This window comes from Lissotriton vulgaris, chromosome 11 (genome assembly GCF_964263255.1).
Source record: "Lissotriton vulgaris chromosome 11, aLisVul1.2, whole genome shotgun sequence".
Taxonomy (NCBI): domain Eukaryota; kingdom Metazoa; phylum Chordata; class Amphibia; order Caudata; family Salamandridae; genus Lissotriton; species Lissotriton vulgaris.
In genome coordinates this window covers 1089524601-1089537785 of record NC_141699.1, presented here as the reverse complement: position 1 = coordinate 1089537785, position 13185 = coordinate 1089524601, and the positions used below count along the sequence as shown (strand labels likewise).

At 41.7% G+C, this 13185-nt stretch overlaps 1 protein-coding gene across 1 annotated transcript in view; it reads right to left on the bottom strand.

Moving 5' to 3' along the window:
- Positions 1–13185, bottom strand: part of LOC147684198 (mucin-4-like) — a 135369-nt gene that overhangs the window by 11173 nt on the left and 111011 nt on the right. The window contains exons 27-30 of the mRNA XM_086942610.1: positions 12888–12958; positions 11430–11608; positions 9583–9739; positions 4422–4601 (exon numbers count right to left, since the gene is read on the bottom strand). Of these exons, the coding sequence (XP_086798736.1) occupies positions 4422–4601; positions 9583–9739; positions 11430–11608; positions 12888–12958 (587 nt within the window). The remainder of the gene's footprint in view (positions 1–4421; positions 4602–9582; positions 9740–11429; positions 11609–12887; positions 12959–13185) is intronic.

Below are 13185 nucleotides of genomic sequence, written 5' to 3'. Positions count from 1 at the left end.
GCGTCCTAAAGGACATCAATAATATCTGACATCATAGGCCTTACAGGACAACGGTGTCTATTATCTACACATGTGTTATTGATTATACCATTAATATTTTTTTAGAAACTTCACATTTCCATCATTGATGATCTCCAGACGTCATAATTATTATAGACCAAATATGTAAATTATCAACCCTAATTACGGGAGTGTGCATTAGTAATACACAGGAGTCACGGAGTCTTGATGAAAAAATCGCGATTTATTTCTATTCTTTTTATAGATGTAAACATGAATTCAGCCCAGCCAACGCGTTTCGTCTGAAAAGGACTTCTTCAGGGTTGTAAGTAAATGCTCAAAAACAGGTGTATCATCTCTAGTTAGGCTTTGCATTGTAATTGAGTGTATCCCAGACAATAGTATCAAAGATGAGTCATCAAATATTCTATGTTTAACTCCAATTAATGTATTCCAACCCTCAACCTTCCTCATCAGAAGTGAATTCCTTATTATCAATTATATTGCTCTTCCATGGATCGAAAGCTGCCATCTACTTTGTTCAGAGTTTGACACTCTGAACCCGGTATCCTTGATCATAATGAATTCACTTCTGATGAGGACGTTTCTAAAACCAGATGATAATATCAATGATAACACATGTGTAGATGATAAACATTCTTGTCCTGTATCTGCTAAGTAGTTTTGTGTAATGATTTGTTGACAGTAGACTCACAAACAGTGCCTGGGTGTACCTAATGAACTAATACAGAAAGATACTAGTGAGACTGTCCTATAGCCCTACTGCCTTTCTTTGTCTTATAAAAATATCTGACATCTCATGCAAAAAACTTTGTGATAACGCCACACATGGAATGCAGGTTGAGCAACATTTAAAAGCTGCTATCCCATCAGTGACATCACTAACAAGGGAATACTTTGGTAAACTGGTCGATTCAGAATAGAATAGGGTTAGAACCAGCAATGGAGGAGCTTGCGCCACTGTTTTTCAGTAGTGAAAAATGAAAAATAAATCGATAATATCAAAGGTTATTATTTTATTTTCCCTTGCTCATGTCCATTCTGACATGACACAGCTGCAGGAAGGAGGAGGAGTGGTGGCACTGCTTCAGTTCTAAGTCTTTTGCCAACCAAACTGTTGTGCACACTTCGACCTCTCCACCGAGCTGTGCAGCCGGGTGATAAGCAAGCACAGGGTCGTAGGGCCTCAGAGAGTGCCTAACTATGGTGCTCACGCCTATCATGGAGATGCTCTCATGTTGGGTAATACCAGCATGAGAACAGCATCTGGATTGGCGTAGGGGAGCCAGTGGCATGCCGGATGTCAAGGAGCACAAGTCAGAAGAGCACACATGCTCCAGACCGCAGTTAAGCATTCTTTCATTTCTGATCCCCGGGCTTTCCCCCCTGTGCTACCTCCCCCTGCACTGCCTCCCTTTGAGCTGCACACCGCGTTGGTGCCCCAGCAGCTGCCACTGTTTAGAACACCTGTATGCTTTTAGGGAGGGGTGTCTGTTCCTTGTGACATAAACCCCTATTGCCAAGAGTGCCTAATGAATGCAAATTAACAAAGGTCTTTGTTTTTAGTATAGTAATAGCCATTATTATCATCCCATTTGTGGCCCTTTACTCCTATTTTAGGGTGAGTTCCAAATATAACTAGAACAGGCCACAACTTTACACTTTCCTGCGTGTTTTGTATTCCCAAAATGTGGAGGTGTGTTATAAGTATGCAGAAGCTCTGTCTTGGCTTAGAATGTTCTCTTTTTAAATATAGAGTTAAAGAAACCATGGCACATTATGTCTCCAGAATCAACACAGTTAAATCATAATTACTATAAGGTTCTTCAATTTCTGTTTCCAATACTGAAACTTTCCAAGGAACCAGACAAGTAATAATAATTGGACATATTCCTTTCATAGACATCTCTCAATACACACACCCACTAGGGTAGGTAGCAGACTTGCAAAACAATCAAGGGACCTCTAGCATGAACAAAAACACAGACCCTGGATGGAATCCTAAATTGATTGCAACATGTTAACCCGAATATGAATACAGGGGATATAAATTACCCCATTACTTTTCAATGTTGTGTTGTGACTTAACAAGGTAACACTAGAGATCAGGACAGACCAAGTGAAACAGCAAGAAACACACTCCAGAGGCCAAGGGAATGGAAGCTGCAGGAGATCTCAGTGTTGACTGGGGCTGAGATACAGGGGCTGGGTCTTCCAGATAAGCCAGAACCAGTCAACCAACAAAATAAGGACTGTATTCAGGACATTTTAAGCAGACATATAGTAGGAACAAGTTGCATCGCTACTGCTTAGTAATAATGTTCCTGTATCCTCTATTTCATATTTTCTGCTCCTTTGTTATTTTTCTCAGATTCACGTACCTACCCTACTGCACTTCAGCTCCTATTTCTGTACTGCATTCACCAATTTACATGTGCTAAATTGCATGTTGACCTCGATTCCATGCGATGCTCTGATCTTCCATTTTGTTGCATCGCACTTCCATTTTGTGCTGCTTTGCCCTGTAGTTACACTTCAGCAGTAACATAAACAGGTTTTTCACGTAAACCAGTACGAGCTGGTGCGAGACATCTCATGAGGTTATTTTGTACCTTCAGCTTGTTTTTGTGCATTCTATGCTTATCTCTAGGACAGAGGGAGGATGCACTGTGCAAGGGTCTCCGAGGCCGGAGATGGGGAAAGGAATGTCTTTTGCCTCAGCGCACCCAAACAAAATCTGGCCAGGTCTGTATGGGTGGATCTGACACAGAGATGCGGGCAGCACCTATGATGGATAGATGGTCGGGAAACGCCTACTAGCGGCTTCTTGAAGGTGTTGATTTAACTAAAAAAAGCGGTGGTTGACATGCGCAATAAAAGATATTTAATACTAAAAAGCGGTGTCTGTGGAATGGAGCTCAGGAACTTAGTCTTTGAGTGGACGCACTCGCGGGACGACTATAGTGCCCGGAGAGATGACTTCCTGTGCCCAAGTCTCTACAGGGTTCCTGACTTGGTGTTTTCGGTGCTTGGCCAGGGATTTGGAAGTCTCCGGTGCAGACGCATCTGGTGAGGTGCTTTGTACATTAACTGCTTATATACCTGTATTCACAGTTTCATATTTAAATATATAGCGTGGTGTATTCATTGTTTATTGCCTTTCACTCAGTGCCTAAGAATTTACTAGCTTCAGTGACTTATTGCCCTTGTCTACAATAATAATGAGGCTCATTTTACCTGCAGAGGAGTGTTGGAGTTTCTGTCTGAGTAAGTGGTGTGCGTAAGTTCAGATTACGCAAGTGGGCGAGGCAATACACCCTCACAAAAATCTTTAGGCTAAAGTTTGCTCAAATCTCAGTCCGTAGCTCCTGTTAGGTGGAGAGCAGTGGATATGCATCGGAGCCTGTTTTTATCATCTCACCCACTACTGTCCCTGGTTGTGACACCTTGCATTAGGGAGTCTGCAATGAAATAGATTAGTCTACCTTAAGGTACATTTAACTCAAGCACAGAGGTCCCTACAGTCCTTTGACTTTGAAGGATCATATAATGAATGCCAGAGGCTCTCAACAACTGCTACATATTCCTGTTTAGAGAGCATATTTACGATTACCTTTGCATTGCTCCTGCACCACGCAATGTAGTACAAGAAATACACAACATAAAACTTAGGTTTATGAAGTCTCACAAGGTGACTTGCTGCACTGTACTGTGTGGCTTGGACATAAATATGGGCAGTCGAATTACCATGTCCCTTAGAAGCAGCTCCCACTTATGAGCCAACCTTGATTAAGGAGTGATAAAGAATGCACCTATGTGAGTCATATCCCTGAAAAGAAAAACCTTGATTTAACTATTTGTGTTTACCTAACAAGAGAAGAGAGCTGTATGATGTGCTGCCCACACCATCATCCTCTCTCTCCTCCTTGTTTTTTCTACATGAAACAAAAGACCCTAGAGCTGGACGCTATATGAAGAGCCGTTACATTGGGACAACTATGCTTCAGCAACTATGAACATTTAAATTATAATATTGTAACCTTCTAGCATGCTGCAGTGGACTGTACCAGTTGTTAAAGGCCCTGAACCTGAGCTGTAGTTTTGAGAAAGAAGATCTTCATCAACTATTATAGCTAATAAACCATTCTAAATGTTCTAAATGAAAAAGGGAGAAACAGAAAGATAAACATTGGAATGTCGGAGTAGAAGGCCTATAGCAACCACTCCTTTGTTTTCAAAGTAGCTCCCAACATTCTAAAGTTCTTATATAGCTTTATAGCCTACTGTAGCAAGCAACACCATATAATCTTACTCTTTTTTAAACTATACCAAATTAAAGCAAACAAGTCACAATGAGACTTGCATGGTGCACCCTGCAGCCACCACGAGGAATCGCTTACCTTTCATCATCCGCTTCACGCCGTCTCTTACTGCACCAGTAGACTGTGAGCACAACGGCCATCACAAGCAGGAAAAGGAACGCAAGAGCTCCAAAGAGGATGCCAAAGAAGGCGTTGAGGTTCATGGCGATGATGTCACAGGTATCACCAGAGGTGGTATAAATGGAAAAGGGGACACACCTGCATGTAAATAGGAGAATTTTTCATTATAATCAAACACGTTTAAATTCCCGTCTAGATGTTGATGCCATCATTTTTAATGGATAAACATTAATAATGTAGCTCAATACAGCACATGGACCTCCAAGATGCAAAGAGGAATTGAGGGAATGATTGGGAGACACCTATTTATTTGTTTAAAGAGTTGCTGTTATCGTGTCGCTTAAGTGAAACCCATCCACCAATGATATGGGTTTGTGTTCCATTAGTGGTTTTGTAACAATTGGTTGAGGCACCGCCTGGGGTCAGGGGTACCAGAGAGGGCCTATGAGAGGAAATACATCACATGACCAATGTGAGCAAAATAATGGCCAACAGAGTTAGAATAAAAGCTTCACGCTGTTGTTTCTCAAAACAAGATTTTAGAACCCCTAAACTACACCACACCACCAAGAACACGTAATCAAGCATTGTCCTCAAGCAAAGCAAGATACATTTGTGCGCTGGAATACTAACGGCCAGATGTATTTGTCTGCGGCTTCCTCTCTCACTAGTCGCGGAGCAAAAATATGCTGCCGTACACCACGGTCACACCTTTGTGCCATAGTGCAAGGGTATCTCAGTGAGTCTAGTATAGGTATTGTGGAGAAGTGTGGCTCAATGATTAGAGCGACAGCCCCTGATGCAGAGGTCTAGCCCGGGACCAGGGTTCAATTCCCCGCCTCAGAGGGTCTTGGGCTCAAAATTCCATGGACCTGATAATTCTCGACTCGGTGCCTGTTCCAATCATGGAGTCCCACTCTGCAACTCTGGGCAATATCTTGCTTAATCTCGACAACGGCCCCCACAATGCTAAGGATGCCTGGGCTCCACCTTGGGGGTTCCCAGGAGTGGATGCCTCACAGGGAAAGCCAGGATGGCTTCCACAGTGGTATTCGTACAAGCGCCTTGAGACCCTTGTGGGTGAGTAGTGCGCTATACAAGTATCAATTTACATTTACATTGTACTGGAAGGAAACCTTTCCAGTACGAAATACCATGCTTAGACTAACTGTAAACCTTTTCCCACTGTCTGTGTGGGCTGTACGGTGCAGCACACATTCAAAGACTGAAAACAAAGGAGAAATGAAAGCATTTCTCCTTCATAGCGCCTACTTGAAATTTGTGCTTTTTTCACTCTAAACCCTAAACCATGTCCACTTTTGTAAGTAAATAGGGCTTAGCGTCAGTAAGCTTGGGAACACCCATGGAACACCCCCTCGGCACTAAGTAATGCTAAAGAGCCCTATGCGCTGCTTTATGCTACTTTCAAGTGAATTTCAAGCGCTAAACAAGTTTAGCAATGGAAAGTAAATTTATGAAAAAAGATTTAGCATTGTTTTGCATAACTTTTGTGACGCAAACACAGTGCTAAAACTTTGTAAATAGACCCCTAAATGTCTGGAACCCTGGGTATATTTTAAACAATTTTAGCGCCTTAGTAGAAAAATACTCTAAAATAATTCAAAGACAAAAAAGCAACTAGTAAGAAAAGGAGGTGATGGAATGGCTTACTGTTTCATGGGCACTCATGACCCCTGGGTGCAGAGGCTTTTCACCAATCCCAGCCTAATTTACATATCTAAAGTCAGGTTGAGGTCGAGTATAAAAGTTCCTTCAATTAATTTACGTTTTTGCTTCATTCATTAAGTGACTTCTGTTTGGTTGAATAACAGCTGCGGGTTCTCAAATGTGATAGAAATTTGCAGGCATGCGTTTTGCAACAATTAATTTTAAAGTTGCTTCATCATTGCAAAAAAAGGATGATGGATGCAAAGTCTCATAATTTTTCATTGGCAACATGACAATTTCCTTATCCTGTGCAACAAAATGTTACAAAATTCCTGTTTATAGGAGTTTGCCCATACCTACCAGCAGGGTTTCTGGAAGCAGTGATATATAACAGGTTTTTGGAGTAGTTAGCTTGTAAAGCTGGTTTTGTCAAAGTGCAGCTAATAATGGGCACTGATTCAAAATAAAACATTTAGATTTACCTCCATGAATAAATGATAAAACAGTGGACAATGGTGAGGGCCAGTAGATTTACCTGTTTCGGTGATTGTCGCAATTTCCAAGTTGTTTGTAACTCAGACTGATGAAAGTTATGCTCTCTTCGAATATGCCAAACAATGTGCCTTTTTTGCAGTTTAATTTAGATAATCTTGCTGAACAATTCTACTGTCTCCCATGTAGATTTTGATGCACACTTAGGCGCTCCTTAGGATGTCGGTCGGAAAGCTTTCCAGCCGACATCCTTGGTTTAAAGTCTGACCGCCTAATTACAATGTAGGCAGTAGGGGCCTCATTTATGAAAAGTGACGCATCGCTGCGTGAAAACAGCGATGCGTCACTTTTCACTGCGCACTCCTTGCGACACCAATGATGCGTCATATTTAATGTATGACGCATCATGTCGCAAGGACTTACAGATACGTCAGTATTTCTGACGCATCTGTAAGCGCAAAAGTGACGCATTGCTGGAGTGTGTCACAAAAGTGACGCATCTCCAGCAATGCGTCCTTTCACATGGGGAAAGCCCCATGTGAAAGGGCTTGCGTCAGTCTTACGCCTGCTGTGAGGCAGGCGCAAGATTTTGACGCAACCGCATCCTAAAAGTGGCGCAGTGAAATCTCATAGATTTCACTGCGTCACTATTACGAGGCTTTTTGCGGGGGAACGCCCCCTCTGCATACATTATACCTGACGCAGGTATAATGTGGCGCAGGGGTTTAAAAAGTGACGCATCTACCTAGATGCGTCACTTTTTAAATATGGCGCAACAAGGCGCATGTTTTACGCCGCAGATGCGTCACAAAAAGTGACGCATCCGCAGCGCAAAACTGACGCAAGGCCTCATAAATGAGGCCCTTGGAGTTTAAACCAGCCGGTCGGACCGACTGGGTTTCGATGGGCTCAAGGAGCCAACGGCCCTTCGGATGCCGCACAGAGGGGCATATTATCAAGGGATTTATCTCCGCTTTTTTGGCTTTAAAGGCCAAGAAAGCGGAGATAAAATGATCTCCCTATTAGCAACAGGGTGCTAACACGAAAATTCGCATGTTAGCACCCTTTTTCTCTACGCTTCCCCTTGCATCTCCAATGAGATGCAAAGGGGGCGTTCCAGAGAAAAATAATAGGAGAAATGTTGTTAAGCGACATTTCTCCTATTATCAAGGGTTTTGCTAACCCCGTTAGTGATAAAAATAACAGCGCTAACCGTGGTTAGCACTGCTTTTTTTACACCTGATATTTTCCTGACTTAGCCATGATATCCTATGGAAGGTGGATATCATGGCTAAGTTTGTGAGCCCCTATCACCAAGCTAACGCCAAACTTTGAGAGATTATCGTTGGTTTTCCAGCGATAATCTCTCATTTGGCAGTTAGCGTGAGGATTTTTATCTCTTCTGAGATAAACCTTGCTAATAGCAAGTTATCTCTGCGATAATTTCCGGCAATGCTTAGTGTTAAAAAATGTGTTGCTAAGCATCGTTAGCGATAAATATCGCTAATTGTTGGTAATATATGCCCCATAATCCCCTACGGAGGGTGTTTTTGCCTACGGGATTATGCTGTCGGCTTCCAACAGGCTTTTCATGTTGGGCTTTCCGACATAAAAAGCCTGTTGGTAAGTGACTTTGGGGGCCCCCATGCCTCTGCGGCCTCCGGTTGGGGCCCTTGCTCTTTACCAGTAGTATAGTTACGAGTGTGAAGTTTTCGTACATAGAAAGATAGGGCTGCATAATATGTTATTCCTACTCTGGTACCTGCTGCGCTCATGGCCCTGCAGATTGTCATGCCTTAACTGTAGGTGTGTAACAGCCAAACAATCATAGCAGACAAATACATGTAAATAAAGGACCTCTCTTAGTTCAAAGCGGTGTGCCTGATATAATTTATTTTCATGCACAGACCTGTTGGCTCGTTTCGGCCATGACAGCCTCACCATATAGTGAAAGCATAAATACAGGACACTTGCAGGCCTCTGGGGTGCCATATTTACATTGAAAAATCATATTGACCAGTGCTTGTAAAACACCGTTGTTGACAAATACAAGAAACTTGGAAAATTCTTGTAACATTTACATTTACATGCATGTTATCCAACATCACATTCCATCTTTGGAAAACAATAAGTGTGACTTGGAACCAAGATATCCATCACAAAACAGTGCTCAGTGGGTGTTGAGGGCTCATAACATCCGTACAACTTCAGAATACATATTCATTTTACAGACTAGGACTCTGTATATTTACAAACAAAACGTCTTCTCTTCCAAACTTAGGTCAGGACATATAGTAGTCCCATTTCTTCATCCCAATGCTCTTCAATAGAAATAATATGTCAATGTGGATGTCTGCAGGGATGGATGCAGTGCCATGCATCACGCCAAGCCTTGGAGCTAGTGCCACATTGCTGAAGGTCGTATGTGTTAGGGGTGCCTATGGCTAACCCTATTATGCGCAAGGCTACAGGCATTGCAAGGAAGGGAGGAGGCATTATTACGCATGGCAAAAAAAGTTACTTTACATAAAAAAAAATAGAAATTCACAAAAATCTAAAGATTAAAGTGACATTAGAGATAGGTATGACAATAATATCTTACTTAACATTAAAGACAGCTAAGAAATTCTGATCAAGAAACAAAAATGTATGTGTCGTTATAGTTAGGCAAAAAAGTAATTTATTTTTTAAATAACATTGTCAACAAAAAAAACTGACAAATTCACCAGTTATTAATCATAAGTAAAAACTGTAGTAATTTAACTTGTGCCCTGGCTGGGGACTGCTTACATGTTCTATGACATCACTGATAACATCACTGATGACATATGAATTGACAGAATGGATGACAACGCTGTGCATGATAGGGGCGCCACTTTATAGTTTCTTCAGATTATGAATTTCATTGTGTTTTCACATCAGATTTCAAATACAGTCCTTCAAAGGTGCATTTACTCACGAGCAGAGTGGGCCCTCCAGGGTCAGGTTGCAGGTGGCATTATTCTTGCAGTGATCTATGCACTTAGACTCACACTTGAACGTGGTAGGGTTCAGAACATATGCAGTCTTTTGAAAGGCCCCGCAGCCAAAGTAAAGCGCCAGATCAGCCTGACTTGCTGCAGAAATAGGGATTGAGAGTGAGTGAGCATTATGTTGATGTGACATAGATGGCATACTTATGTTGCAAACCCTTTCACAAGTATTCAAACATATTCAGGTTTTCTTTCCCATTTGAAACTCTTTCGAACCAATCAACCACACAGAGTCACCACAGAGGCACATTTTTCTCATGGAAATAGTTTGGAAACCTACAGAAATGAAAGAGTAAGAGAACACAGATGGTGTTATTTAACCTCGTCATTGCGGGGCTGTTTCCCCCGCTGTGCTGGGGGGCAGGTGGGCGCACACAGCGCTCTGGTGCTCATGACGAGCTGAGCTCGTCATGAATCACGGCGCTCCGGTGCTCATGACGAGCTGAGCTCGTCATGGCCACACCCGTTCCCATGGAACTCTCAGCAAAGCAGGGGAATCCGCCCAGCGTGCGAGCGTTCCATTTAACGGGAGCGGTCAAGACGAGCTCAGCTCGTCATGAGCACCGGAGCGCCGTGGCTCATGACGAGCTGAGCTCATCATGAGCAAAGGAGAGGTTCAAGTTTGTAGATAAAGGAGCCTTTTTTTCAAACAAAATGGCTGCCATGTGTAACATGGCAACACCAGCCTGGAAACAATCAATGCCCCCCTCACATCAGGAAAACTGTCAGTGTTACAGAGACAAAACCCCACAGTTTGGGTTTTTGTCTTTGTAGATCTTATTTATATGTGGGATGAATGGTTGATTTTATGCACATTGTATGTTGATCCTATCAAAGCCGCTTGGGTCAGGTGTGGGCTTCTTGGTCCATGGTAGGGCAAGGCGACATAGAATCCATTGGTTGTTCCCTAACCATGAATCCAGAAAAGGCCCTGCTACAGGCAGCCAGGCTTGAGGTTAAGGAGAAGTCATTGGTGGTAGTGTTTGGGAAGGGTGATGTTTTATTGCAAAAGTCAAAATGAAAACCAGGACCCCCAATCTTGTTTACAGTTCATCAAGACCATTTAATTCACATAGCTAAAAGTCTTTATTCATTCTCCTCCATTCATGAATTAATTGAATTAATTCATTTACCCACTCCACACTCATCCAACTATTCATTCATTCTTTATTTGAGGCATGCAAACATGTCTCCATTGTGTCAAGTCCCTATTCACCCATGCACTCAATGATTAGACATGGCTCAATAATAAAAAATCTGTTATAAAAGACACCAGAATTTGCATTTATTTTTCAAGGAGTTCTTGTAGGAAGAACCGCCCCTCTCCCAAGTCCTCCTTGCAGTGGTCAGTGTCGCTCACTCTGCTCACTCCCATGTGCAGTATGAGGGCTGGTCTGGCAAAATATGCCAAGGCTGCTTACCTTCCCAGTATATCCCAGTGGAAGAGTCAGAGACAGAAAGTGCGGAATGGTGGAAGAAATAGGCATGAGATGTTAGCAGGCCCAGGCAGCCTCATATTTCATGAGATAAAAAGACAGGAAGTTTATAGAGGTCGAAGAAAAAGACATGTCTCCTTGATATTACAGAATTCAAAGACACCAGAGGATGCTAACAAACGTTCTGGGCTCTTAAAGTCTGTGTTGCCTCTTAAATTCGTGGAAGGAAAACTGCACTTTAACCTACACCTGTCAGCAGTGAAGTTGTCCAAGGTTCCCTGCCAGTTCTGAATGTCTCTGGACAACCTATAATTTATCAATATCTTAAGACAACTTACTGAGATCGCCATTCACGACTCGAACTAAGGCAATGTCGGAGGTGGCCCTCGAAGCTCTGGCTGTGCGTATCTTATTAGTCAAGGCATCTATTAACTTCTCATTCAGGTACTTGATGTCATCAAGAATTCCAGTGTAGTTAAACTCAGACGTGAGATCCATTAAATATTTGGGATTTTGACTGAAGAAAAAAACACATGTTTAGAATTGTGTGTCAGCAGACAAAGCATGTGGACATGTCCTACATTGTGGAACAAAAACTCTTCATGGGTGTTCCCCAAATATGCTGCATTATAAACATTTCAATAAACAATACAGGTGTACATTTTCAAATATTCTTTGTCCTTTAAGTCCATAGTGTAAAGGCTGAGTCCCTCATAGTGAGTGTGCATCACAGACTGGACCTCAAGGTGTTATAACTGTTCTTCTGTTTTTAAATCCCTGTTGATGAACTAGAATATTTAAGTGCAGCTTTCTCTTACTGGAGCAAATGACCTTTCTGAATGTCCGGTGCAAGGAGACTTACATGTAAACTTTTTAGTGTTTTAGGAATCATTTAATATTACAACTAAAAACAAAACAGTTCTGTGTGAATTTTGTGGTTTATAAATTGTGCATATCAAAACCCTGCAACTTTTTTGGACTGTTATTTTCCCCAAAATATCATACATAATATACAAACATAGACAGGGTTTGGTCAGCAGGAATCCTTCAGTGGGCTGTTAGGTAGTCAGTTTCGTTTTGCTTCCGCCCACCACAACTTCCAGCATGGAGCAACAAGTCAGCTTTCCCTATTGGCTCCCTTCCCTTACAGTTACTCCTCAAAGCCTGTACACATTGTTCACATTTGCCAACAAATAGCCACTTTTTCTTAAGTTGTAAAGTTGGTCATACAGTTTATGTAACAAAATATTCAGGTGGAACTGTAACATTGGAGCTGCCTGAGATTGTAGTGTTTGGTTAGGGGTGATTCCTGCCTCCTTCATAAATATTACTAAAATACATGGCATGACCGAAAAAAATTGCTTTTTAAAGAAAAAATCTATAGTAAAAAAGATGCATTGATGATTTTTTTTTAAATGTAACATTTTTATTGTAAGCTTAAGACAGTAAAATATCAGTGACAAAATATTTTCTTTTTTTCTTGTTTAGTGCCAATTGCTTGGAACCAAAACATGAAAAAACCTACCCGCAGGCCAAGGCCCGAACTATTGGTTTTGCCATTGCTTTTTTACATTTGTCAGTGGTAAATTGTTCTTCATTATTTCCAGTGGTATGTCATTCTCCTGCAGTCAATGCAAACACAGGGCCCCCTTTCACTGCTGGCATATTCAAGCTTTTAAAAACTATTTCTGATACAGGGCCAGATGTTTGGTGAAGAACAACAATGAGCTAATGCTGTGGACTCAGAGGCCTAGATCTGTGTATTCGTGTTTTGTTTGTAGATCTGTGTTACTTACCTTGTAAGGCTGTAGTCTCTGTTCTTATTAAACAACCCTTTCACAGGCAGATCTGCAATTAGTTGCTGAACCTGGTAAGGAGAAAATCAGTCATGATTCGTTTTATGATAGCGGCACATTTGAGACCTTTGGAGGTCTTTACAACATTATAAAATCAACTTGAGTTAGTCTAAAACAAACAAAGTGTGTTCTGTAAAAGCTTCCTGTTAACAGACTTATTATTTGGTCCAGCATTTAGGAGAGGAAAAGAGAATGTGTGTAACTAAAAATACCCACTTTCCTGGAATAACCCTGAATC